The sequence below is a fragment of the Schistosoma haematobium genome, chromosome 7 (assembly GCF_000699445.3).
Source record: "Schistosoma haematobium chromosome 7, whole genome shotgun sequence".
NCBI lineage: Eukaryota > Metazoa > Platyhelminthes > Trematoda > Strigeidida > Schistosomatidae > Schistosoma > Schistosoma haematobium.
In genome coordinates, this window is record NC_067202.1 from 10,633,475 (window position 1) to 10,661,072 (window position 27,598).

The 27,598-nt window shown below is 36.7% G+C and overlaps 1 protein-coding gene across 1 annotated transcript in view; it reads right to left on the minus strand.

The window, feature by feature from the left end:
- MS3_00011180 (uncharacterized protein) overlaps nucleotides 1-14,086 on the minus strand; it is a gene marked incomplete at both ends in the record, with an annotated part of 30,359 nt that extends 16,273 nt beyond the window's left edge. Inside the window, 7 exons of the mRNA XM_051219585.1 lie at nucleotides 1,777-1,864; nucleotides 5,144-5,264; nucleotides 6,092-6,189; nucleotides 11,981-12,278; nucleotides 13,801-13,849; nucleotides 13,890-13,994; nucleotides 14,039-14,086. Coding sequence (XP_051064398.1) covers nucleotides 1,777-1,864; nucleotides 5,144-5,264; nucleotides 6,092-6,189; nucleotides 11,981-12,278; nucleotides 13,801-13,849; nucleotides 13,890-13,994; nucleotides 14,039-14,086 — 807 coding nt within the window. The remainder of the gene's footprint in view (nucleotides 1-1,776; nucleotides 1,865-5,143; nucleotides 5,265-6,091; nucleotides 6,190-11,980; nucleotides 12,279-13,800; nucleotides 13,850-13,889; nucleotides 13,995-14,038) is intronic.
- Nucleotides 14,087-27,598: the final 13,512 nt, after the last annotated feature.

Sequence of the window (27,598 nt, forward strand, 5' to 3'; positions counted from 1 at the left end):
AAATCAACAAACTGACCAAGAAAATTGAATCAGATTTTTTCTTGAATCTTCAATAATTACACCAGATGGTCCCAGACAAAGTTGACATGCGGTATTTGATATAGTTTCCTAGTAACACACCGTGTAAACAATATGATCTGGCTTAGGATTCTAAAAAATCTGATTTTTAAATAAAGTCTCTTTGTTAACTTCATAACTAAGACTGAGATATGGTCTGGGAAACAAATCATTCTCATATTTATTACAACTAGGTATCAAGACTACTATTGAAACACTAGGGTTCTTGGTATTGTGTGGTCGCGCAACAGATTTGAGTTGTGATTTTCATGTCGTGTAGGAGCCTGAATAGTGTCGATTCTCCTGGAAACTGGTGTAAGATTTACTTTCTTGCAGTATATACGTGTGATTGTGTGAAATGTTAATTTGAAACTATATAGTTTGTTAAAACTTGTAGACAAGAGTTCACGTTAGTAGCTGAGGATATTCGGATTGATGACAAGATACCTAAGATTATAATGTTTTAATAAATAAATAACAATTCGGCATTCATTAGATTTACTTTAATCATGTTACGCTACATTAATTCTCTCTTAATTTCCATCACAAAAACCAATCATGTTAGATTCCCACCTTTCCATTTGAATCAAAATCATTCTTAGATTTTACAAAAGAGTTAATAAAAAAGTTGTTTATTAATGTCCACTTGAATACAGAAAAATAACTTGAAATGGCTAATCATAAAGGTTTCCTACACAATCTAAAACTCTCGAACATTATATTATGACAGTGAATTAAGGAGAAACTTGATTAGTTTAAAAGCTAGGATTTCCTAATGACATATATATATATATATACATGGATGATTTCCTGATTCCCTGTTACCATGTTCTTTTGTTTACAAAAGTTAATTCTCTAAAATTGGGAAGAAAACGGTAAATATCCATAATAAACCCCGAGAAATGCTGACAAATTATTCTTGTTTGAATTTTACAAGGCTTTGTACGATAAATGTTTTAAAAACAATTCGACTACTTTTGTATTGGTAAGTAGTTAATTCTAAAACAATGTTTTATGGAAAATATATGACAAACCTCAAAACAAGCAGACAAATTGGTTTCCCATTATTCAACAGTGCTGATAATTTTTTCATTAAGTAATCATTCACACACTATCAATAATATTTTCGTATATTAAAAAGTGAAGAATTTACCAGTCAGATATGAATACCGGGGAGCATTTTCATGAAATACGGTAAATAGATATTAACTTGCAAGATAATCAATTTGTTTGCCAAATACTTGGATTTGAGTCACATTGTCAGTAGGGCGGCTGGCCGGTCTGCCCATACTGAAATGGTTGGAGCAGGATATGAACCTGTGATATACTTGTTAGAATTCAAATCTTTCAATCAATAAACTACCAGTGTCGACACACATTATCTTCTGTACTCAAGTAGACACGGTTTCAATGGGAGTTTCAAAAGGCTATTAACCCAGGCGAATTAACGAAAGGTGTGATTTGCTAACTAATTAATTACTGTTAAAAGCACCTACTCCAGATAAGTTCTAGATTGTAATATACCCAAACCTTTAATTCCTCCAATAATAACCACTTACAAGACAGCAAAATATAAATGGTGAAATTATGTATGCACCGAAACAAGAATTTATTATCCTCAAATAATGGTTACTTTGCTGAAATAATAAAAAAGTTCATGTACTGAGTTCACTGCAAACAAGATAGACTATAATGGTAGGGGTTATTTGTTTAACTTACTTTAATGTGAAATTTTATTTGACCGTATGTTGACAGTTGTTTCACTTTATCCAATAGCTGATATTCCACCAAGGCAGGTTGGCGACATCTTTAAACAAAAATAGAAAAAAATAAATCTGACTAATAAATTTACTAGTTAATAAATAAATCAGTGAGTTTCATGGAGGCGATCCGTATAACTACTTATTGGTTGGAAATAAGTTTAACCAATACGCACATACGCCAAAAAGAGATTGATCAATTACGGTCCTAAAAGTCAATGGGAAGATTCAAGTAGACAATGCCAAGTGAATATAAACTTTACCCCATTGCACAAGAAAGTGGCTATCAGGACACAGTAGCTAAGTGGATAAAGCGATAGCATGTGAAACGAACGGTACTGGGTTAGAGTTCCAGACTGAACATCAAATCTGAGATGCAGATACATCCAACTGACGAGTTCTAAATAGGAGGAAACGCGCGTCCTGGATTCTACTGCTAGCCACTTTCCATCTTTGCTAATAAAATTTAACCAGTTTATATTGTCCACTTCTTTCTAACAAATCTCAATGCAAGAATAATGATAAGACACCTACGTTTGAATGATCATTAGAATCCGATCAGTGTACAGTATCAAATCAACATAGCAATTACTACTAAATGTGAAATAGGTTACTATTTCAATAAGGTATGTTTAAAAAAGAAAAAAATATTCGTGATATCATATATAATTTTAAGGTGGATACATAGATTAATGGCATAACATTTAGTGTTGAGTAACACTGAAATCCAGGAGGTGATTTTCATCTATCACAGTACCTGTGTATTCAATGTAGGCTTAACTTAGCAACAGTAGTAGTGGTAACACTCAAAAAATGATTGATTGAAAATTTTCTGGCGTACAAAAGTGGTATACCTCTTAAATCAAAACTGAACAACCTATATAAGGAAAGCATCTGAGCACTTGATACACTATCAGTGACTTCTGAAAGACTGTTGGAATTATAGAGCTCTAATTGAGCAGATGTATACGGAGGGAAATATCTCAGTATGCCAATACCATCACAGAAGAAAAATCACGATGTATATGTATCTGTATTACTAAAACTTGGAAAGTAAACGTTTTTGTTACATATGGGCGTCAACTTTGTTATTTCTGCGTGTCGACGTTTTTCTGTGTATATTGAATCTATTGTTGCTGTAGTCTTACTCCCTTTACTTGACAACTGATAATTTCTGCAATTCCTCGGTCCTACTACTTATACTTGTGAACAAAAACCAATGCTATTCCTACGACCCAAAGTGAGAACACAAACGCATGTATATAATAAATCTGTACAACACCATCCGGTAAAATATTTCTTCGCTATTTATTTTTAAATTTTATCAAAATTATAGCCCAAAAGTACCAGTCATTATTGTTTCAATACATTTACCATACTTTACAGACTATATATTCAATCTAAGCTAGTTTCTTTATATTTACAGTAAGTTTTCAACAATCCAATTGCTCGTCACTTGATGTGTTAAAATCCTTAAAAATAATCAACAAACAAGGATCTTCGGATTTATTACTCTTCGCTGAAGTCATTGTAATAAAAAATTCTAGACCGTATTTGTGTAAAAAAATTATTCATGTTTTGCTTTGATGACTTCGTTATCATGAGTGTTACGTAAAACTTTTTAGTGACTTATAATGATATTTACTGTTTTGTTTCTTACTGCTGAGCTTTACCTAAATAGCCTATATTCATTAAGTGTTACGTGATCTATGGGATGAATGCCTCCAAATGCCCTGGTATGGCCGAGAGTGGGGAGAGTCCGCTCTCCCTCTCCAAATGCTCTCACACGGCCACGCGTATATAGCCTATGCCAGGGAATTCCTACTCACTGCTTTCTCGTGGCGGGGGTGTTGTTTACGAAATCGAGAGGACGAAAAGCGAATGTCCGGTGCTTTAACCGGGTTGGTGGACATGGAGAGCCCATCTAGGGGAGTTGGAAAACCCTCATTCCAAAACAATGGTGAACATGGGCTCCAGTATCCTGAAGGAACAAATGGAGTATGAACCTAATGTTGGTCACCGGCTACCATGGGACTGCATCTCCTGGCGTTGCTCCACTGCCTTGTGGATCAGACCTTCAGGTCGAAGGCTCCGGGTGTGGTCCCCAAAGAAGACCACCTGCTTCGGTTTGGGCGCCCGTACAGTATCACAGCCCTCACACATATCAAATGAAATCTGTGTGGCGCATATGTATTTGGTGCCTCCTTGTACCAATATCTATGTGTTAAAATAAATAAATGGATAATAAAATAATATGGAATGAATCCTAGACTTCGAGAGGATAAAATTCCGTTTCCATCCCCTTCTTAGTTTTTTTTTTTCTATAGTATATATGTGTTTAACTTAAAAATTAACCAACATTTAAACGATTTTTAATCTTCCGACTTTGATTGTCTCCTATTATTCTATATTTGCATATCATATTCATTTTTATTTAAGACTATTCGGATATAAACGTTTTACATAATTGTTTCATTTTAATGATTAATACTATCGTTTCACAGTTGGTAATCAGTTTAGGTGAATCCATGAAATAAATAAAGTCATGTTATCCTGATGACATAAATGGGAATACTTGTGTGAAATTTCCATAGTCAGTGATTTGTTACCTCTTATGTAATTTGTGCCGAACATAATCCGAAAAAAGTAATTAAAAATGCACACATTTATACAAATCACTGTATTGTTATTTACTATCATTCTAAAATACTTCGAGTACAGACTGACTTCAATGTAGACCTATTTTATATTTCATTCTATTTCGAAACACTATTTGTTGTTAGTCATTACCAACTAGTCTGGTTTCCATATTTTTGATTGGATTCAAATAAAGTTTATCCTCTTTTTTCTAGTTATAAATAATTTTCACAAAACAGTCAGAAAAGATATTTTGTCTAATAAACAGAAACAGTAATTAACACCATTAAAAATGATCTGTTCAATGAAAAGAATATAAAAAAAACTTAGAAAAATGTATGTAGTTTACACTAAAGATGAAATTTGGCTGAACAACTTGTGAAATTCACTGAGTATTGAATAATTATTTTGTCCCACTATGAAATCACTTCAAAAGTGCGTATCTGATCTCTAGAAAGGCTTTGTATAAATTCAATACTAGTGTTTAGTTGGCCGTTTGTGTGGTGGTATAAAACGAGGAAGAGATAAATGCGTTTAGTTCTACCAGGTTTTCATCCCCTTTCTCTAGTCTATGGAGAAAATAATCTGTACAAAAAGTACTCGATTAAATGAAATACGATATCATACGATTTTGACTAGTCATGAAATAGATTTATTTTTAAAGAAACAAATATAAAGTTTACACTAACCGACAATCTTCATGTTTAATTTTTATTCTCTTCTCAAGTTGTTCATTAAGATTAGGAAGTTTTAACAACTGCTTTACATAATTCGATCCTAAACGATCTGCGCCGTAGTCACCACAGTCAGCTAGAATAAATTAAATAAAAGTTATATTTGCGCAATCATTTAACCAATGCATAAACTGCAATGTAAGAGATTCAGTAGTGACTTATTGCTGACAATATAAGGATTCCAACCGCTTATATGTAGACTCAAGCTTTAACGAACCAATTACGGTTTGAACAGTTTGTGTTTAACAGGCTTCCAGTAAAAATACAATTGTCTTATCACACATTCGTCAATCATGTACATTAGACATGTCGATATAGGATTGTCAGCATTTATGTGTAAACAATGTGCTGAAACAAATCCCAACATTTTTTATTCGTTTTAAAATCAGTAATAGAGTCACGTGATTCTGTGGAAATATTCAAAGCAAATTGACATTCACTAAACGAAGCAACCGTCTCTTTCTATCTGGATCTGATAGTTTTCTAGCTGTTATCCATTTTATGACGAGGACTATATTCACTTAATTCAAATCTCTATACAGATTTCTAAATGTTCAAATGAGAAGCTGTAATCTGTGAATATATCCAAGCTAGGAATGAGATGACATTCGATGAGGATCGTGTTATGTCACAAGTTAAACTGAAAAGTCAAATATTTCGGCTGTTCGATACAGATTCAGTGACTTAAAGATATTGTACTGGCAGTGAACTCTGAGAAGCATTGATCTGGTTCTTTATGAATGGTCATAAATGACCACTCGAAGCTCTATGCCAAGAAAATAAAACTTTATTAGGAGGATGAGTTGCAATAAATGCACAAAAAACAAATCATACAACCGGGAAAATTAAGAACTATTAAAACGTAATAGAATATAAACAGTATCAATGAATAAGTTTACCAACATTGTAAAATTAATCCACATAATGTGACAAACAGATTTTCATCAACCTGCATTCGTCCACTAATTAAATCATTTCGGACTTGAATAAAAATTTGATATCTATAAAAGAGAAATAAAAGTATTTTGAATGGATTAATCATGGTTATGAATTACTGTTAGGATTAAGGTAATTTTTTGAAGGACATATTAAAATAAAAATGATTTAAACAGACTACTGACAGTAACACGTCACAGGTCTTAAATGCAGCCGATTCAGTTAGTAATCCACTTTATATATGCGATTTCCAAGTTGCACGTTTAACTCGAAAATGAGCGTCATTTATAAGTAAGATCAATATATTCATTTATAATAAGCATATACAGTCATTCATTACGTTTATTGTCCCATGAAAGTAATGAGTAATCCAACTCAGTATTAAGCTGCTCACTTATGATTTCAGAGCTTTGAACCATATATTTCTGTATGTGACAACTATGGATACTGTTTAGCATTTTGACGGTGTACCTGTTTCTTAAATAAGATTTTATAGAGGTTGCAACTTTGAGAGATTAATTGTGACATTTCTTAAAAGATTATCAATGAAGATTGTTTTGGCGATGATGATGATAATGACGGAATAGCTAGTTAACCAAAGCAAACGGGATACTACTACCAAGGTACGTGGGGATAAGCATTGGATTGAATTTCAGTTTCTAAAAGTTAACTGCTTTAATTATTCGGGCATTGAACCACATAAACTGTCATAAATCTTTAGTATACATTAATATAACTAAACATGGGTTCAAATTAAAAATCATCCATTGTAAAACATTAAATAAAAACTTGAATAATTCAACTTTACAGTATTTATACATTTTTTGTCTATCCATTTTATAAAGACGCAATTGAAACGTTTAAATGAACATGATACCGAAATTTTTCTACCATATGGTAGACTCCAGAGAATCATGTTTTTCAGTCACCGAGAAAGTAAAGGCGCCCTTAAAGCTCATTTTGTCAGTGATCTGCAGTTATCAAATATTGATTATAACGTATTGTGGTTTGACATTGTCTAATCTCATTTCGAATAATCGTATGAGTTTAATTACGTAAGAATATTATTTACATTGACCAACTATGAACAGATTCAAGGATGGAGGGAGATACAGAGAGAGGACAGTTAGTATTCGTATATATTTGGTACTAATGTCTGAGAAAGCCGAGTTAATCGATTTGATATATATATATATATATATATATATTGCAATCACATCCAGTTGTAAAAATAATATTTTTAAATAATTCATGCGGGTATTTCTTACTCCCTGCTAATACGCATACATAAAATATTTAGTTGTAAGACTCAAATATATATATATATATATATATATATATATATATATATATATATATATATATATATATATATATATATATATATATATATATATATATATATATATAACCAGTAGGGATGATTCAACTGTGAAGAAACTCAGGCATATTGGCTTGGTGTGACTAATTGAACAGATTCAGGTCGTTGTCATGAAATTAAAATTGCATTTCTAAGGTGAAAGAAATAAATCTTAAACACTCGACAACAGTTTTGTTTGTAAATTCTCATCATCGGCAAAATCAATAGCAGTCACGGTACACAAAAATTTTAAACAATAAAAATCGGCTCAGAGGATCAGTGAAATTTAATTTATTCTGTTTGGGATTGAGTCGAACGGTACAAATTCCCAAAAATAACCAATCCGTCAGCCAGAAAGCGAAATAGTTGGCTTGTAGATGGTAAATTATAAATAAACCTTAGTTATATATAAGTTAAATCAGGGACTATCATTAGAATGACGGGTTTTGTTACGAAATAGACTTTGAGTTTATTCGATATTATGAGTTATGACTCAGTAAAATTTTATGTCTCACTGAATTTCTACTGATTGTTCACGTAGACATATATTTGGTGTTCGTTTTTATACAACAAAATATGTAACCCAGTGGTTCTAATAGTTAATTGTTCGTTGTGAATCTAAAGGTCCTGTGGTTCGTCTCTAGTGAAGTTATGGTTGCACATTACTGAAAAGTATCATGGTTGAACGAAATAGATGTCCATTACTCTCCCGTCTTCAGTGATACTCTAAATGTTACCTATCAGTCTCGAATACAACACATACAAATTGAACGAATCTCCATAAAACCCCTGCAATTAAAATAGACAAATCTCTAAAGTTCACAGAAATGCTGAATTTTATATTAGTAGCATCATGTAAACTTAAATAAAAAAATCCTTTGTCTACAGCAAACTCAATTCGAACAATAGGTTGAAAGAACATGTAAGAATAAAATCTAATCACTTTTGTCGATTTCAAAACTTTTCTAAATACACAATAAAACCTGTAATACGGAAACAATATCCATTGAATTTTAGTTTTAAATTCACGAATCTACCCGTTGAAAATCACGCAAATTTGTTGTTTTCTACCCAATTAATGGTTTTTTTCAGTAACCATCTAGTGTTCATTATTAGTTAATCATAAGCCACATTAAATCTAGCATATACGTGTACCGATCACTTATAAAGTCATAAAATTAATGTTTGGAAGTGGTCAGCCGCGGAATCCAAAGATATCCCGATTCGCGATACTAAATTATGGTTAAATTACATAAGAACACCTAATCTAATCTTTTAACAATAAGGAATTTATGATGATAACTGGTGCTCTGAATATAAAAAGCTATGAGTGAGTAACACTCAACTATCTCAAAGCAAAAGGAAACACCCTACGTCCCAATTGTATGATTTCAGTTTAGGGCGAAAAAGACCTAACTTTTTTTAGATTAGCGGAATTCTCACAAGCATTACGTAATCAAGGACTCCACATTTAGATATTGACACGAAAAAATTACATTTTACACACTCATAATCAGACCTACATTTTTTGTTAATTTCATAATTTGATTGATAGACAAATGTGTTTTTATTTATTTTAAAGGTATGATTTGTAATCACGGTATGGATTTGGGTATATACAATAAACACAATGACGTCAACATACAATGTGTAATCAATAACAGATGAGATCAAATCACACTAACTGACTAGGAAAGAATCATGACGTAATCTGACGATTTTTGGAATGATGAATGTAATTAGAAAAAGTTTTTTAGGTTGAAGCCAAATGATCGTATGGTTTAGTTGAAAATGTTTCTTCGAGGTTGGTATTAATCTATAGATTGTAGTCGTCACTGACAGGTCTCAATGGAAGTACCACTGAAAACTAGAGGGCACTGAAAAAGTTTCTTCTTAATATAAAACTCGATGATGCACACTCACGAACCAGCCAGAGAACGAGCTCGGGTCCTTAAAGTCACTCAGCCGGAACTTATCTATTAGAACTATTGTGTCGGCGTCAATTTATACTATCTCGACATCAATCAGTTTCTAACACTTCTTTGAACATGTTTGAACCCCGCTAGTCAAGGGTTTTCACTGGAACTTCAGAAGTAAGTCATAAGTGTGCTAACTATTTTATTTTAGTTGGAAGGCATTTGTAGGTCTTGGTTTTAATTTGTATGCTGTATTTGTCACATATGAATCCCATTTGAGGTGACATAAGTCGTATGCTTTATAAAGTCAATTTGTGTCCACGACTCTTCCTTTTTATTACAGTAGAAAATAATTGTGTGCAGTTGGTGTGTGGATACAGTACATTTGTTTTTAATTAACACCAAAAAAGACTTAGTATACCAGCGTAACAGGAGATGTAAACCGGCAACAATAAGAAGAAGATGAAGAAAGAAAATGACCGAAACGAGAATTCGAAGTATTCGAAATAATTAATTCGGGAAAGACATCTAGCTATTTATAAAACATTCAATATAAAGGTAACACATGAGTCTCATTGCTTTTTGCTCTGAGGTTTGTCAGATAACGTTCCACTCCACTGAAATACACGATCTATAGGACTTCATTTGAATTGTAACGAAAAACCAAAGTGACCTAATCCGACACTTCGTTTTTGCTGAGCCATGCCATCGACTAACCGCATCTCTGCTTTATATATATTCGGCTCAGCCATGGCCAAAGACAAACTGAATGAAGACTACATGAATACATTGTAAGTAGTTCACTAAATTAACAAGTAATTTGTGGGGAAATTATGTGGACTGAGTATGGACTGAATATGCTATGAATTTTACATAAGAGTAAAGCTGAAGTCCTGAGGTTTTCAGAATAAAAATTACAAGAACTTCTAAAATCATAAACTATTTTACGCGTGTCGTAATTAGGTTATTAGTGGCATGTTCCTGCGAATGTTAAGTGAAATTGTTTAAAATTTGCGTAGTGGAATCCATAAGGGTAAGCACCAGGAAAGCTTGACCTGGCAGTAATCTGTGACCGATCAGCGTAAATATCTCAGTTTTGTGGGTCATTTGCTGCCCTAATAGCTCAAACTAGATTAAGCGGATTCAAATCACTCAGTGAGAAACAGTTGTTTCTAATGTTTCAGGTACACCCTGTACGGCTCGGAGTCTTCTAGATTTAGATATCTCAATTCACTCATTCTTCACGTGTTTGGATATAAGCCACACTACTACCAACTATAAATAACCCACTTACATTGAAATATAGCTCACGTAATGTAGTCACCAAAATTAGTGGCTACATTGTGACTAGCCTGATAGGATTCGGTCACCACCATTACTAAGCATACACAATATCAAATAATACTTAGAGAGCAACCAGTGGATAAAGCCACAAATTACCTAGTATTTTCTGACTTTTTAGAAAATGGATATCAGTTAGAGAACCATAGAAAGAACCTAGGAAGACCTAGTCGTTACAGTGGAGGTCAACGTAATTTAATTTTAGGATAGATACTTAATGAGTATTACCACACATCTCTTGAGTTTAATTTTAACAGAAAATGAACAACAACTGTGTTAGTATGAATGTTATTTCATTGAGTTATAAACTGTAACCTGGTTGTCTATATTGAGAATAGGTGGTTACAGTAGACAATTTTTTATCTTATAATATGGTGCTGAGGTATATAAGATAGGCTAGAACCAACATGTATTGGTTCATCCTTCCTTTCTGTGTGGAGTCCTAAACATAATGCAGCCCAATAGCTCAATACAGCACTAAGATGGGGCAAAGTGTTGACCAGTACCAATTCAGCTACATTTTGCTGCAGTACGTATTCAAAATATAGAAGGTATCCTTTCTTTAAGGGAATAAAAAAAACTTTTCGACCATATTTTTTCACTAAACTGTATCTACTATCAAATATCATTTGTGATCACTTACTTATTGAGGAACCTTCCCTTTTTTTACTTTTGATTTTATCAATCCATCTGTGTAGCACATTGCTGAAATGGTCTATACCAGCTTAATGTTTGTCATTTTCAAATAAAATTCTAGAGGGCATTCACTAAGTCATTATCTGAAATAGTATAGTACACACCCGGATACCAGTCTGTATTTATCTCGATCTTAATTTAATTTGTGAGTGTGTGCTGTTGTAAACTTCATGAATATGACGAAGCAGCTATCCAGTGCTCTGAATGATATAGGTAGATAGTTAAATTCTTGCCCCACCATCCATAATTCAAAATGAATATTCTAGTTAAATTAGAACAGACTTATAAAAATCCTGACTGTCACACTGAATAATGTTGAGGAAATAATTCGAGAGTACACGAGACAAAGATCGACAAACTTTCGGTAACCCCTTGAAGCAATTTAACGGATGATAAAATGAACGGTGAGTGTACTGCAAAACTTATAAGTAGCTATATCAACAAGACACCAGTCATCGTTATACACTAGTCTAAAATACTATTTATGCAAAAATAATGTACGTGAAGTTACTTAGTCTACAGTAATAAAAAGAGTATCCAAACCTTGTTTGTTCATCTGCAATAATTGTTGGATCTGGAGGGTAATATTTGATACCAAGATAAGCTTGATAAATTAAAGTAAGTGGTTTGTAGACATTTTTAACATAGGCATGAGTTGATCCAGGTCTTGATGTCGATGCACAAGATTTTAGACCACATGTTCGAAACGAAGAAATGAACTTTTCCGTTAGGCTAGTCATCGGCTGTGATTCAACTGGAATCACATTTCTTGATGGTATACACTGAGGATCTTGACGATTTGATGCTTGTTTCACAGATTGTTCTACGACTGGTGGGCTATCTGAAAATTTAAAAATAAATAAATCCCTTTTGAATCTGAATAACTTTTAACTGGCATAGCATGAGGGTAAAAACTGACAACACACTAAATAGACTTTACACATTAAATTCAAAAGGCTTTCATTTTTGATTAATTTATCCACAGTTGATAGATCAAACAATGAATGTATTCTGTTATAAAATTGACGTGGTTAAAATATCACACACCATTAGATATCATACAAATCATTTACCAGGTATGGTTTTGCGTACTCGGTTTGGGCCGCACTATGTGAATGCCAGTGAAGCTACTCGGCTATTAGACCTAAAGTGATGAGAGAAGCGTTCAGAACTGCAACTTACGGGTTGGAAGTGATGTGGTGACAATGGATCGAAGCGTCTCACTTTCAACTAATAATTTCTAGATTTGAACGCAATTCACCCACTTTGGTTTGGATAGCTAGGCCCTTACATATTGTGATCCAAAGTGGCGTGTATAAACTAGTCCCTGGTTTATATGTTACATTCAATTCGAAAAAATATAAGATTATATATTTTATATTTGATTGCATCTATTCAATACAGACCAATAATAACAGTAAATAATATTAGTAATAGCCAGATCTTTTTTAATCTAAGTTTATAAATTGTAGAAATCAAAAGAGGCTTATTCAGTGATATTTCAAAGAATTGTGAAAATTCACAGAGTGATTCACTACAAAGTGAAGTACACAATCAGTAAGCGAACTGGTGAAATATCGTCATAGTTGTTACTGATAATGACAAAAATAAAGAGCATATCAAGTCAAATGCACTCATAGTGGCTAACATCTGATATATTTTAAAAACATATACGTAGACAAACTACGCTCACATAGAGTCGTTTCACTTAACCATCATCAGTACTACAGTGAATTTATAGTAGTTAACAGTTATTATGGCAGATGAAAAATAGAAAATATGGAATCACACACGTAAGTTCAACTGTACACATTCGTCAGCAACTGAGAAAAATCTAACAAAAAATGGTGGAGACAATTATAAAGAGCAGATGGTTCTTAGGCGCTTGTAGCCGACGGAATGCATATATATATCATTTTATTCACCTCTCTAATTTTATTCAAAACCCGTTAAAAGAGACCGAAAGTTCATGTGGAAACAAAAAACAACAGATAGCGGAAATTCTGAAGCTTTAAAGCTTCATAGAAATTTCTACTCAACGGTGATCAAAAACAGAATAGACTGATGATGAAAGTTTCATGAACACTCATAGCCAATAGAAATACGAGAAACTCCACCGACCATGCGTAGTTTCTGGTTTCCACCTGAAATTATCTATGGATTACTATTCAAACGAAACCACATTTTCTCATAAAAAGGTAAACTAGATAGGTTTCTCAGGATGTCTAAAGCTCATCATCATACTTTAGTAGTTCACTAACATACTTATATTCGATTATTCCCACAGAGACTGCTGTGAAATGAGTTCAAATGTATTCGCTTATAAAAAAATGGTAAAGCATCTCATTAAACTGAAAACTCACCAAGTAATTTCATTTGAAACAAGATATTTTTCTGAAGATGAAGCCAATGCTGACTACACTCATCTAATAAGTTCGAAAAATATTCCTACCCAGTTGTGCATTCTATCCTGGACTTTAATCCCGAAATACTGAGGGTGAGTTATTTTAAGATGAGTAACGACATTGTTGAGTATCTTCCCAGCCTTTGTTTTCGCCTGTTAAGATTTAACAAAATTAGGTTTGAATAGTTTCAACTAACAGATATAGAGTAGTAAAGGAAATTTTCATCCAGCAAAGTGAGTTTCATCTGAACAGCAAAACACTTGGTGTCCAAGGCACAGCTCATCCTAATTGTCAAGTTACTTTCGAATAATCACGACATCAGTTACCGTGATAACTAAGGTTGTGATTTTTCCCATGTGACCAGGTTCAATGTACAATGCAGATTTAGTTTGGAATGGACAGGAGACTTAATGGCCTGTGTTAGTCCTGGCAATAGTGGTCTCTCAGTTGATCCAACTTTCTTTTGAAATAGTTGACGGATGGAGCCTCAACCACGTGCTGAGGTAATGAATTCCACTCGTTGGTGATTCAATGGGAAAGTCGATAGTCAACTGACGAGTAATTTTTCCTGGGCTTGTGAACTTTTTTGGAGTGTCCTCGTAAGTTCTCTGCTTTGGAATACAAAAAATGATGGCATATCGGGCGCAAATTCATCACTAAGCAATTTAAAAACTGTAATCAACTCGCCTCCAGTTCTACGATATGACAACGGGAATAGGTTTAGCTTGGCCAGTCGCACATCATACGGGAGCTTCGCTATTCCGGGAAACAGCTCGGTTGCTGCTCTCTGAACGTTTTTCAAAAGTTCATTGTCTTTTTTAAAGCAGTGGTTAGCCACTTGTATGCAGTACTAAAGATTAGGACGTACGAACACCGTATACAAAGTCAAAAACATTTTAGCGTCGACAAGGATAAAAGCCCCTAAGTATTGACCACAATGTTCTATAACCTTTGGCGGCTATTTTACGGTAGTGTGAAGTAGTCTTTAAGTCTTGGCTAACGACGAACCCTAAGTCATTGTGTGCCTAGACAACAGGTAGCCCAGTGTTATTCATCGTGTTTGTATCTGTATCTTGATGACCGATATGCATCGCGATACACTTGGGAGTATTTAGTGGCAACTTCCCGTTTCGAAACCATTCAGATAATTTCTCCAGGTCATTTTGGAGTCCTGATCTATCACCTTTATATCGTATCGCTCTCTATATCTTGACATATAGCAAGACCGATGATGATATTAGGCGAGGAAGGTGATTTACATACAAGAGGAATAACACTGGCCCCAAGAATGTACCCTGAGGCACTCCACTAAGCACAGTTTCCCAGCTAGATAACTTTGAGTTCACCCATACTCTTTGTTGGCGTCCAACTGCGAGGTCTTTTATCCACATCAATAGATTGCCTCTAATCCCGACATTTCTTAGCTTATATAACAGCCGGTTCTATGGAACTTTGTCAAAGTCTTTGCTGAAATCAATGTAGGCTACGTCTACATGTAAATTTTGGTCCTGAGGAGACCACCAGCCTTCACAAGCGACTGATAAGTTAGTGATACAAGAATAACCTATTCTGAAACCGTGCTGTTTCTCCGAAAGGATCCGGATTTCATCGAAAAACTTGAACAGCTCCTTCCGAATGATCTTTTCTAAGATTTCAACAATCACATTAGTTAGGTTAACGGGTCGGTAATTCTCAGGTTTATGTTTCGTATCTGTTTTGAAGACAAAAATTATTACGGCCTTCTTCCAGTCTTTTGGTAAACGACCCTGGATTACGTTTAGACTAAGGCATATACTTAAAGGGTTCACAACGAAGTTAGATATTTCTTGTAGCCTAGGATGCAATTCATCAGGCTCCGTGGATTTACCTATGTCCAGCTTATTTAGCAGACCAAATACATCGAGTTCTTTAATGGTCACGCTTACCAGTGTATGTGTGGGGATTTGTATTTACTGACGGGAAGGTTGTTTCCATGGTATATACATTGCTAAAATAGTTTGAGAATACTTAAGCCTTACCAAAGCCGTCCTCCACTGATGATGTGGCAGTACTGTCTCCACATAGTGCAGGAATATTTTCTCTTCATTTTGTCCCTTGGTTTATATAGGAATACAAGCGTGTAGGATATTCTATAGATTCCGTAACAGTTTTCTCTTCATACAACTTTTCAGACTTACGGATGATCAAGGCACAGGTATTCAAAGCTTTTCGATACTGAGATTTTGTCTCATCAGTCCCCAGCAACTTAAATCTATCCCACATTTTTCTTTTCTTATGGAGAAGGATGTGAACCTCCATACTGAACCATGGCGGAGAGTTTCTCGGCCCCCTTGGTATAGTTCAAGGTATGTGGGGTGCGGTAACTTTTAAGTATGAATTTCGAAATGGGTCCCAAGCCTTTTCAATTGAGGGCTCTGGATCTATTGTCCAATCTACTAACGCTGCTGATTGCATGATATCTGGTATGTTTGCTTTCCAGGCGTTAGGTCTGGACTGAGCTGACGCGTACTCGTGATTGGCAGTCATACGGAAGTCAAACGTTAATACTGCGTGACCACTTTTACCTAGGAGTGGCATATAATTAAGGTTCGCAAAGTCATCCTCATAGTGAGTCAATATAAGATTTATTAAGGATGATTCAGGGTCCGGGTCGCGAGGTGATATATCTGAATTATATCGTAAATGAGTACAATAATTTCTTCCGCTTACGCTTTAGTGCTTTTTTATTGTTTCTCATTACAGAACATAGATCAAGTATAGTTGTACCATACGCGGACGTGGAATATAGATTAGGGATTCCAATTGCAATCTAGCTGTATCACTTCCTGTCGTTGCAACGGTCAAGTGAAAAGTTGTAGATAGTCCTAAACAAATAGTCTTCCCAACGTTCATTTTTTATCATCGTACACTATGGATTTCTTCCAGATGGATCATGTATTGCAAAAGTGATGTTTACTCTGCAATACCTGGACGCTCTTGTGGACCATAACTGCCCTCGATATAGAATGTGCCAGATTTCGCTAGGGTGCTTCAGAGGTTTCGTCACTGTGACTTTTTCAAGGAACTGAATTATGTAAATACTGGGTAACTTGAGTAGGTGGTTACAAAACTATTTTGTAATATTGCGAGTCGTCATATTTCACTGGGACATTAGGTTATCTTGTAATACCAAGCAAAGTGCCACAATATTTTAATCCTGAGCCACTTCTCATAGAATGCACTTACTGTTCATAGAGTTAAGTTGTTTCCTAAATGAAGTTATTATAGGATAACTTCAAGTTCTGGAGAGAGATGTCTCACTATTTTGGAAAAATTAAATGCAACAAAAGCGTGAGCCATAAAAAATTTCTACTTCTCAGCCTGGTAAACGTTGTGGGGAGATTTTCAGCTCAGTAAATGAAGAATATTAATACTAACCAGTGAAGGCACCTGCACTAACATCGAGTCTTAACTAAATCACCTGGCCAAATTGGACTTGAAACTTGTGTGATAAGGAAGATCAAGGATGTGAGTAATCATGTTGTACATGTTACCTAGAAGCCTTTTCAAGAGATATATTACACGTCTCAGTATAGAACTACAGCTTAAATTGCATAACCTCATGTTAGGTCACAAGAAAACAGACGGAAATAAGCAAACACGAATCTATGAATGACATTCGTAAATCGTTGACCATACTTTAGATATTACTCCTCAGTTTCTCTTATGATTACCAATTACCTTTCTTATTCTAGAGGGATAGTAATAATTGTATCCGTCAGGGACCAAAACCCAGAACCTAAACTCAAAACAGCAATAAGCCAAATCTGATAAAAAAGGTTTAAAACATGAAAATTTCAAATAAACTGATAATTGGATAGATTGATAGCGATAAAAATAATATATTTTTAACATATCGACAAGTATAAAAATTCAATTTTCTGACGCTTTGTGACTTAATGTATAGAGAGAATCTTAAAATTTACGAACTATTTGCTTGGCAAGACTGCTTCGTTAACCTAAAGAGGTAACGTCTATGATATCGTATATTGTGTAAGTATAATGTATACTTGAATGGTTTTCTAGAGTTCTAGAACTGAATTTGAAGTTCAATAGGCTTTTCGCTAAACGCCTTCAAATTATCTTAAAAGGCCTGTATTCATGTATCGGTTGAGTATATAAAATAACCACACTAACTCTAAAATGAGATACGATGGATTATTATGTAAAAAAACAAAATTTTTTAACAAATGTCTTACCACATACAGTCGAGCACCCTCAACAGGCAGTTTTATGTGTTCTTGACGTAGTGTATGTTTCCTTTGCATTTTTTTGTCACTCATACAAATCGCAAACAAGTAACATGCATTTTATTAGGGATATCAAGCTTGTTTCCCTATTCATAAACAAACTTTCATGCATAGTGTATTTCTGAGGTTCAATAACTTGAACTCATATATTTCTTTAGCTCGACTAAAATATATTTATCAGAAACGAGTAACCTTGTCTGGTGTCTCACATGTTACTCGGAATATACAGTGAATCAGTGGTCGCTTGGTTCACAAAAAACAAGTGCTAATCCGTGAAAAACGACCGATCTGATGGCGGAAAGTCTAACTGTTTGGTAATACAAGGAACATTTAGAGTAGCTTGACAACTGTTAGGGTGGCAAAGGGATCATTCAACAGCCAACACTGGAGACACAATAGCTGATTATAATCGTAGTTGATTGGTTGATTTTATCGACTGAACTAATTAGTTAGATTTAGATAATAAATCACATTGACATTAGGCGGACAATGTTCACATTGATTGATAGATTTAAGCGACGATAGAAATGAAAAGGAATAAATATAGAGTGCAGTAATAGAGATTATAATGTTAGGTTGCGTTATTTAAATTTTTGCTCTTCAGTGTAGACCACCGACTTAGATGATCCGTGTCGAATGACTGGGGCATACTCAAGTTAAATAGGAATGTTATGAAGAACCAGATAATTTCGATGCCGCACGTCGAGGTAAGCACCTAGCGTAGATTACCCTGTCGTCACATCAAGGTACTATGGCTACTTTGAAGATCGTATAACTCGAACGACGTTACTACAGAGATATATTAGCGATAGTAGGTATAATGACGCGAGTGCGACCAGCACCGTATTGGCCGCTCCATGTTGTGAGATAAAGTGATGAGCGTTGGTTGAAGAAGAACGATGACTCTGATGATGTCACAGGTATTCAGTGTTTGACAACGCTTCTACCAGTAACACATAATAGATTTCGTTCCCACCCAGAGAAATCAAAAGACAGAGTCGAGGAGATCGGAAGAGTGTATTTGGCGACCACCAATATATCGGAATTCTCTGATCTAATCTGGCTAGCGATTGCGGTTGATGTTGAGCACGGCGTTACCACACGTGATCTGGTGCGGATGCCTGACCGAGCGCCTTCAGCTAGATGAGTCCACTAAAACATGGTCAGCATCCAATGTCGAAAACTTACAGAGCTATTTATTTTGGGGGTTTATTTACCGCTACAGATCACTCCCCCCCCTAGTGGGGCAGTGACGACCCTGAGACGTGGCCAGCCAGAAGTTTAAACCCAACGAGTTTGTCGTTGGTAAACACTCTTCTGATAGCTTACTAAGTGTAGCAGCGTCTGGTCGTCTTTCCTTACTATATGGGACCGAGGTACAACATAGTAAAAAAAGAAAAAATTTACAACGAAAATTTCGACTCCTCGTAAACTGCATCGTCCTTTTCCAGTCGTCCTGGAAAAGAAAAAAGAAAGTGTAAGTGCATGTCGAAATACACTCGTATGTGCGTAAAAGCACAATGTCGGCGAAAAAAATGGAAAATAAACTCAAGCACACGTAATAGCGTTAAAAAAATAATTTTGTTTTTTTTTTGTTTTTTTTTAAATAAAAATATAAACATATAGGCATATTAAAATTGTTTTGTTTAAAAAAAATTATATATCGTAAAAAGAAAGATCGAGATAATATAAAATGTCGAGTAGTGCTTTACGTGCAGTAGTCGTTTAAATGTTCTGGAAATCTTACTCTTCTTCCAGAACGCGTCGTTTTAGGTATATTTTCAGATACATTCGGAGTATCATCGCTAGTGTTGGTTGTCGGTTGAGGAATTATGAGTGGAGTCGTGTTGTGCGATTGTACCGAAGGAAAGTCGACGTGAATATGATTTCCTTCTAAATACGCTGCTTTTAAGCGATCGATGCTGATGCTATCGTTTGTTCCGTTCTTGTCGACTATATAGTACTTAGATTCACGTTGAAGGACTTTGAAGGGTCCTTCGTATACTGATTCGAATGGTCGTCGATGCGAGTCTCGACGAACGAAAACGTGCGTACTATATCGTAAGTCAGGTTGAACGAAAACATCAGTTGATTGAGGTCGAGTGGAAGCAGGTTTAACTGAACGCATTGCGTTTGTAAGCCTGTTCGTGTAGGAGTTTAGATCCATGTTCATTGAAAAGGACGAAGGATCCACAAATTCTCCTGGAAGTCGAAGTGTCGTTCCATAAACGAGTTGAGCCGCAGTGTATCCAATGTCAGCTTTCACTGCATTGCGGATACCTAGTAAGACAAGTGGAAGAGCGTCGGTCCACTGTGAAACGTTTGCAGCTGATAGTGAAGCTTTTAGTTGTCGGTGAAAACGTTCTACCAACCCGTTTGCTTGTGGATGGTAGGCGGTCGTTCGAAATCGAGTGATTCCTAAAAGTGTGGTCAGACGACGGAGAAGATCAGATTCAAACTGACGTCCGCGGTCTGTAGTGATGGTTGAAGGGCAACCGAAGTTTGCTACCCATCGTTCGACGAAGGCGCGAGCCACTGTTTCAGCAGTGATGTCCTTGATAGGTACTGCTTCTGGCCATCGAGTGAAACGGTCTACGCAGGTTAAGAGATAAGAGTATCCATTTGAATCTGGTAAAGGTCCTACCAAATCCAGATGGACATGGTCGAAACGGGCATCGGGAGTTTTAAACGAGCCTAAGGGACATTTATTGTGTCTGATAACCTTAGATTCTTGGCAGCTTACACAGGAGCGTGCCCACTCCCTCACGTCTTTATTCATTCCAGGCCAGCAAAACCGTTCTGCTATAAGCTTGATGGTTGCACGAACACCTGGATGCGAAAGTTTGTGCAATGTGTTGAAGACATTGCGTCGATAATGTTTCGGCACGATTGGGCGATCCCTACCTGTAGATGTGTCACAAAGTAAGGTTTCCTTACCTGTTCTGATATGTTTGATGCGTAACTTGAGGGTTTTAGACGACAACTCATGCTGAAGATCACTGTCTTCTTTTTGAAGCTCGGTGAGTTTAAGAAGGTCGATTCCTTGGAAACTGTTCAAGGAAGTTATGCGAGATAAGGCGTTTGCAACTACATTGTTTGCTCCAGAAATATGTTGAATGTCTGAAGTAAACTGGGAAATGTAGTCCAGTTGTCGAGACTCACGGGGAGAGTACTTGTCAGAAGGAGAGCTTAACGAGAAAGTGAGCGGTTTATGGTCCGTGAAAAGAGTGAATTCACGACCTTCGATATAGTGTTGGAAATGCCGTACAGCACAATACATAGCTAGGAGTTCCCTACCGAATGTGCTGTACCTCGATTCGGTGTCTAGCAACCTTCTAGAGAAAAATGCTAAGGGTTGCTAGGAGTTGTTAACCCATTGTTGTAAGACGCCACCGATTGCCGAGTCCGATGCGTCTACTGAGATACTAATGGGTGCTTCGGTGTCCTGATGTGCGAGCATCGTTGCTTTAGCGATCAGTTCCTTAACTGTGGAGAATGCTTTTCGTGCGGTGTCGTCCAAATTAATGGATTTCGCATTTCCACGAAGTTGGTCGGTAAGAGGTTTCATAAGTAATGCGCATTTCGGTATGAAACGTCTATAGAAACGTACGAGGCCGTTAAACGTGCTTAATTGCTTAACGGTGGTCGGTTCTGGATAATCCAGAATGGCCGCCACTTTGGTTCTAAGGGGTCGGATACCTTGAGCATCGATAGTGTGTCCCAGAAAGTCTAATGGGCCGGTTCCAATTTGGCATTTCTGAACGTTTACAGTAATGCCATGTTTTTGTAATCGTTCGAAAACAAGATCCAGATGCTTGAGATGTGTTTCTCTGTCCGGACTTGCGATTAGGCAGTCATCAACATACGCATGTACGAAGTTGAGACCTCGAAAAACGTTGTCTATGAATCTTTGGAATGTTTGAGCAGCATTTCTTAGACCGAAAGGCATTCGCAAAAATTCATAGAATCCGAAGGGAGTTATGATAGCTGTTTTCGGTATGTCGTCAGTAGCCATAGGGATTTGGTTATACGCTTTAACCAAGTCGATTTTCGAAAAGACAGTTGTACCTTTCAAGGTAGCTGTCAAATCGTGAGTGTGAGGCAACGGGTAACGATCGGGAATGGTTTTCGCGTTCAATCGCCGGTAGTCACCAGTTGGACGCCAATCGTTGCTGTTCTTTTTAGGGACCATGTGCAACGGAGATGCATATGGGCTACTTGACGGTCGTATGATTCCTAAGTCTATCATATGGTCGAACTCGTTTTTCGCTAACCTTAGCTTTTCAGGAGCTAGTCGTCGTGCTTTAGAGAATACAGGTGGTCCTGTAGTCGTGATGTGATGTGTAACATTGCTGGTTACACATGGTAGTCTCGGTTGAGTTTGTTGTATCCCAGGGTACTTATCGAGTAGTGGCTGATAGAGTGGGTCTATCATATGTTTAATTGTGACTGGGGATAATTTGGAACCAGTAAAAGAAGTTATGCAAACGGATAAATTAGTGTTTCCGTCTACTAGCCTCCGTTTGTGCGTATCGATTATCAGATTGTGTTGTTGTAGAAGGTCCATACCAATGATTGGCATAGAAACATCTGCAACAACGAAAATTCAGTGAATGGGTTTGCGTAAACCCACGTTAAGGTAAACGTACCTTTTTCCATACGTAGAGATCGGTTTTCCGTCTGCTGCCTGTAAGTTTAGAGTCGATTCGCGAAGTCGGTCGTTAGGATTTGCTGGGAGAACGCTAGCTTCTGCGCCAGTGTCGACGAGGTAGCGAACTCTCGTAGTCACATCCGTGACGTATAACAGACGGCTATGTTCGCCGGCTACGGTTGCCGTTAACGCGTGCCGTCTTGGAAGTTTCCCGAATTGTTTTTCGAATCAGTCGGTTTAGTGTTGGGAAAATTGCAGGGTTTTCTGCAATCTCTGGAAAACTTTCCATACTGGTTATGATACCAGCACCAGTCGGGATTATCCGTCTCTCGTGGTCTAGAGACAGATCGCTTACGAGAAATGCTTCTGCGTGGTGTGCGCGATCTCTTACGGTCGGTACGAAGACTAAGATAACGCGTGAGTGTGTGACATAAGTCAGTTATATCATTCTGAGTCGTGTGAGGCTTTTCTTTGACTGAAAATACCTCGGTAGTAGGTTTCGTAATTTCTAAAATGCGGTCGGCAGATGCAGCTAGCTCGTCTAAAGCGTTGTTCTGGAACGAGACCAGAACTGCTTGCACCTGTTGGGGAAGTTTTGACAAGAAGAGTTGTTTGAATAGACCATCGTCGAAAATTCTTGGGCCTATTACCTCTCTCATTCGTTGCAACATGTCCGTCGCAGAACCGTGTTGCAGGTCGATGTTATTGAAGAGTTGATCTAACCTTTGTCGATCGGTTAGGTCTCCTCGTCTAAGAATCGAGCGTTTTAAGATTTCGTAAGGATCGGAAACATCACTAGTAAACATACTAGGTGTTACGTACCTGTTGAATTCTCGCGGTAGTGCCTTGACTACTGCGAAGAATTGTGCACGTGTGTCGATCACGCCGTGCTCGTGGAAGTCGGCTTCTGCGTAGCAGAACCAGGCTTCGATGTTGTCGGGCCAGAAAGGCATCAGTTGAAACGCAGGTGGGGACAAGGTCTTAAGCTTGAGTACTTTGGGTGTCTGTTCAGTCATGATGAAATAAGAAGTACGATAATGAACGAGGGGAAAATATATATATATCCAAGAAAAAATACGAAAAAAAATCACAATGTTTAAAAAAATAAAAAATAAGGCAATGATATATAAAAATCCCAAAAAGGAACAGACTCACAGTTGCAATTAGGTGTATCAGATCACGACGGTCTCACCAAGGCTGCGTGTTCGTATCACGTCGGGCTCACCAATGATGATGTCACAGGTATTCAGTGTTTGACAACGCTTCTACCAGTAACACATAATAGATTTCGTTCCCACCCAGAGAAATCAAAAGACAGAGTCGAGGAGATCGGAAGAGTGTATTTGGCGACCACCAATATATCGGAATTCTCTGATCTAATCTGGCTAGCGATTGCGGTTGATGTTGAGCACGGCGTTACCACACGTGATCTGGTGCGGATGCCTGACCGAGCGCCTTCAGCTAGATGAGTCCACTAAAACATGGTCAGCATCCAATGTCGAAAACTTACAGAGCTATTTATTTTGGGGGTTTATTTACCGCTACAACTCGAAAAACGAATGATTTGGCTAGGGAAAATAATTTCAACCAATCCAACAAAATTATAAGGGTGAAATAAAACCTTTGTTTCCACTCTAAGTTTAGCCTTAAAAAGTACACTTTGTTAATTCCAAACTAAAGCGGTTTGGAATTGGTAAGAACTGTGCAGGTTAGTTCAGACATTCTTGCTCTTACCCAGTTGAAAGTCAAGACAAGACGAATGTGCTAGAAACGACTCTGCATAAGGTATCAAATTTAATTTATCTCATGACTAAATATTACCACACAGTTACGCGACCAATGATTGTTCAGCAAATTTAGTCCAAAAAATCTTAATTACGTTAAATAGATAAATTGATAAGAGGCGCAAAATAATTACTATTTCCTAAAACTAAACATTTCTATGATAGCAGGAATATTATTTCATAGTTTCTGAATAGGTCACACAGTTTATTTAAAATGTAATATTTTGTTGTAAAAAAATATCAACGAAAAAAGTATTAAGAATAGTAGGCTTAGTTACTTTTTACAAAGATGACTGTTTCTGGCTCTAGGAATATGCTTTGACGCAAAATTTAAAATATGGGCGATTCCAGTCAGTTCAGGCAATACAATGCAAGGAGAAACGAGTCAGCACGGCAGCTGTTATAACAAAAGTGTTAGGTTTACGTAAGAATAATATAAATTCGGTTGATATGTAGAAAAAACTCCATTGGCAACCTTCTCGTCTAGTTTCAAATGTTAACGAGTTGTGGGAACCGAAAAGAATAACTTCACATTTTTAGGTCGAGCAGTAAGTTGCATTACAATATGGGGACTGTAAATGGACCTTCACGAACATCCACTCAACATTTTTGGCAACGATTTTACACAACTACCTGTAACTTGGAGGCAAACCATCTTTTTGTAATTTGCCAACCAAAGCTCCACAGTTACAGTTAAAAGACTATTCAAGCCTATGTGAACGTGGCCTCTCTTAAAGGAAAGTTTCGAGAGACTTTATAATGATACACCCACCCGTGTTTTACCTTCTTTGAGATGGGATAACGGCTAACCTTATGAACAAAAGGGGAAAGACGATTTACGGCTTATCAGCTTGGTTTCATCATTTCTCGCATCTCACCCACAATTATTATTTTATCATCAACATTCCTAATGCTATCCAATCCTCTCAAAATCTCCATTCAGCCGTCGCGTTTCTACTCTTATGATTTTCTGCATGGTAAGAATCCTAGGGTTTCTGTCCTTACTACACAAATCTGAAATTTGAATCTGAACTTCTTCTTGAAATTTACTTATCTACTCGTTTAACGTCTTTACCAATTTAGTTGATTGCTTTGCTTGAACTCAAGTCCTTCATCTATTTTCTGTTCATATAGTGAAATCTCACATGTTACAACTAATTGACAAATTTTTTCTTAACATTATTGGTGATTGTTCTAGAAAGCCCACTTTACTGGGAAAAATACCTCCATTTGTGCTAAGAAAAAGTCAGTCAATACTCAGAATTTTTCCTTACTAATGTTTCAGCACCTTCTAAGGCGTCAATTTTCAATCCAATGAGACCAGTGATCGTAAACGGCGAAATGGAAAAGAATATTTGAATTATAGCTCGACACGTCAAAGTATATCTAGCCTAAGTTACCGCTTAGCTTGATGTTCTTACACTAGCAAAGCCGAGACAAACTACCAATTTTCAGAGGAGTTTGACGCAGAGAAACTTCAGACTACCGACCGGTGGCTCTTCTCTCTATACATTCAAAAAATTATGAAGTCCCTGATATGCAACGGTATACACGATTATTTATTGTCCTTAAACTTCTTTACACCCCAACAACATGGTTTCAAGAAGGGTCATTCCTGTATAACCAACCTGCTGACTGCGGTGGACAGATCAATAACCACCCTTGATCGCAAGGTCGACTTCATTTGCCCTGACTTCTCAAAAGCTTTTGATAGGGTCAACCACATATGTCTTATCAGTAAGCTCAAAAGATTGAGCATCAAATCACGCCTAATTGACTTGCTCACTTAATATCTAAGAAATCGGCATCTTAAGGTCAGGGTTAACTTCACTTTCTTTTAGGCTGTAGAATGTCCTATTGGGGTCTTCCAGGGTTCAGTACCAGGACCTCTTTTTTTGATTTATGTAAATGATCTTCCATAACAGGTATCGTCTGACTTATTACTTTCTGCTGATGGTTCGAAACTTTGGAGAGAGATATGCAACCAAGACGATATGCAAGCACTTCAGGGGGATCTGACTCCACTTCAAAGTTGGGCAGATGACAACAGACTTACCGTTAGCACTTCAAAGTGTAAAGTAGTTTATCTGAGACATATTGCACACTACAGTTTCAACTTGGGAAACTCCTCTCTAGAAGTACCCCAAGTTGAAGAAGATTTAGGAGTGGTGGTATCCCACGATTTGAAGCCTTAGATCAACAGTGACTAAAGTGCTTTTCGAGCAAACCTTGCACTAGTAACATTGAAGCCCATTTTTGGTCAGTTTGACTGGGGAGCTTTCCACATAATCTTCAACAGTTTCATTCGTTCCCATTTAGAGTACGGAAACATAGTATTACCTCCCTCACTCCATAAGGATAAGGACACCCTGAAGTGTACCCAACGGCGAGCCACGAAATCAGTTCGGGGACTCAAGTTCAAGCTTTATGAAGGGCGCCTACAGTCACGAAACCTCTATCCATTAGAGTACAGGCGTCTTAGAGGTGACCTTATAGTGGCTTAAAGTATCCTTAAATCTTCTGGACATCCCCTTAAACACCTACTTAAACTTAGTCCCAATACAAACCTAAGGGGTAATACCCAGAAATTGGAGATAAAACACAGAACGGATTGTAGACACAACTTCTACTCCTTAAGAGCTGTCAAATGCTGGAACTTGTTGCCGGCTGAGCTAGTCGAAGAGACTTCCTAGGAGTCCATTAAGATGCAAATTGGCCTATTCTTAAGAATTAAGGATAATATCTCACTATGATCTACCGATTTCATTTTCCTCTATTATAGTTAATATAGCTAGGTTCCTGCCTGAAGGTATTAGTGATCCACTACTACTAGACACGGAAGCCTGTTAAGCAAAAGCTTCTTTTATTCCGTCCACAGCCATTTGAATCATTTAGCTCACTGGTAAATGCACAAAAAACATGCCAATCTCGAGATAACTGTCAGGTTCACTAGGATTGTAGACTAGTGACCGAACTACCTGAATTAAAAGGCACTAATAATCTGTAATCGTATCCCATTATCAAGACGTAAG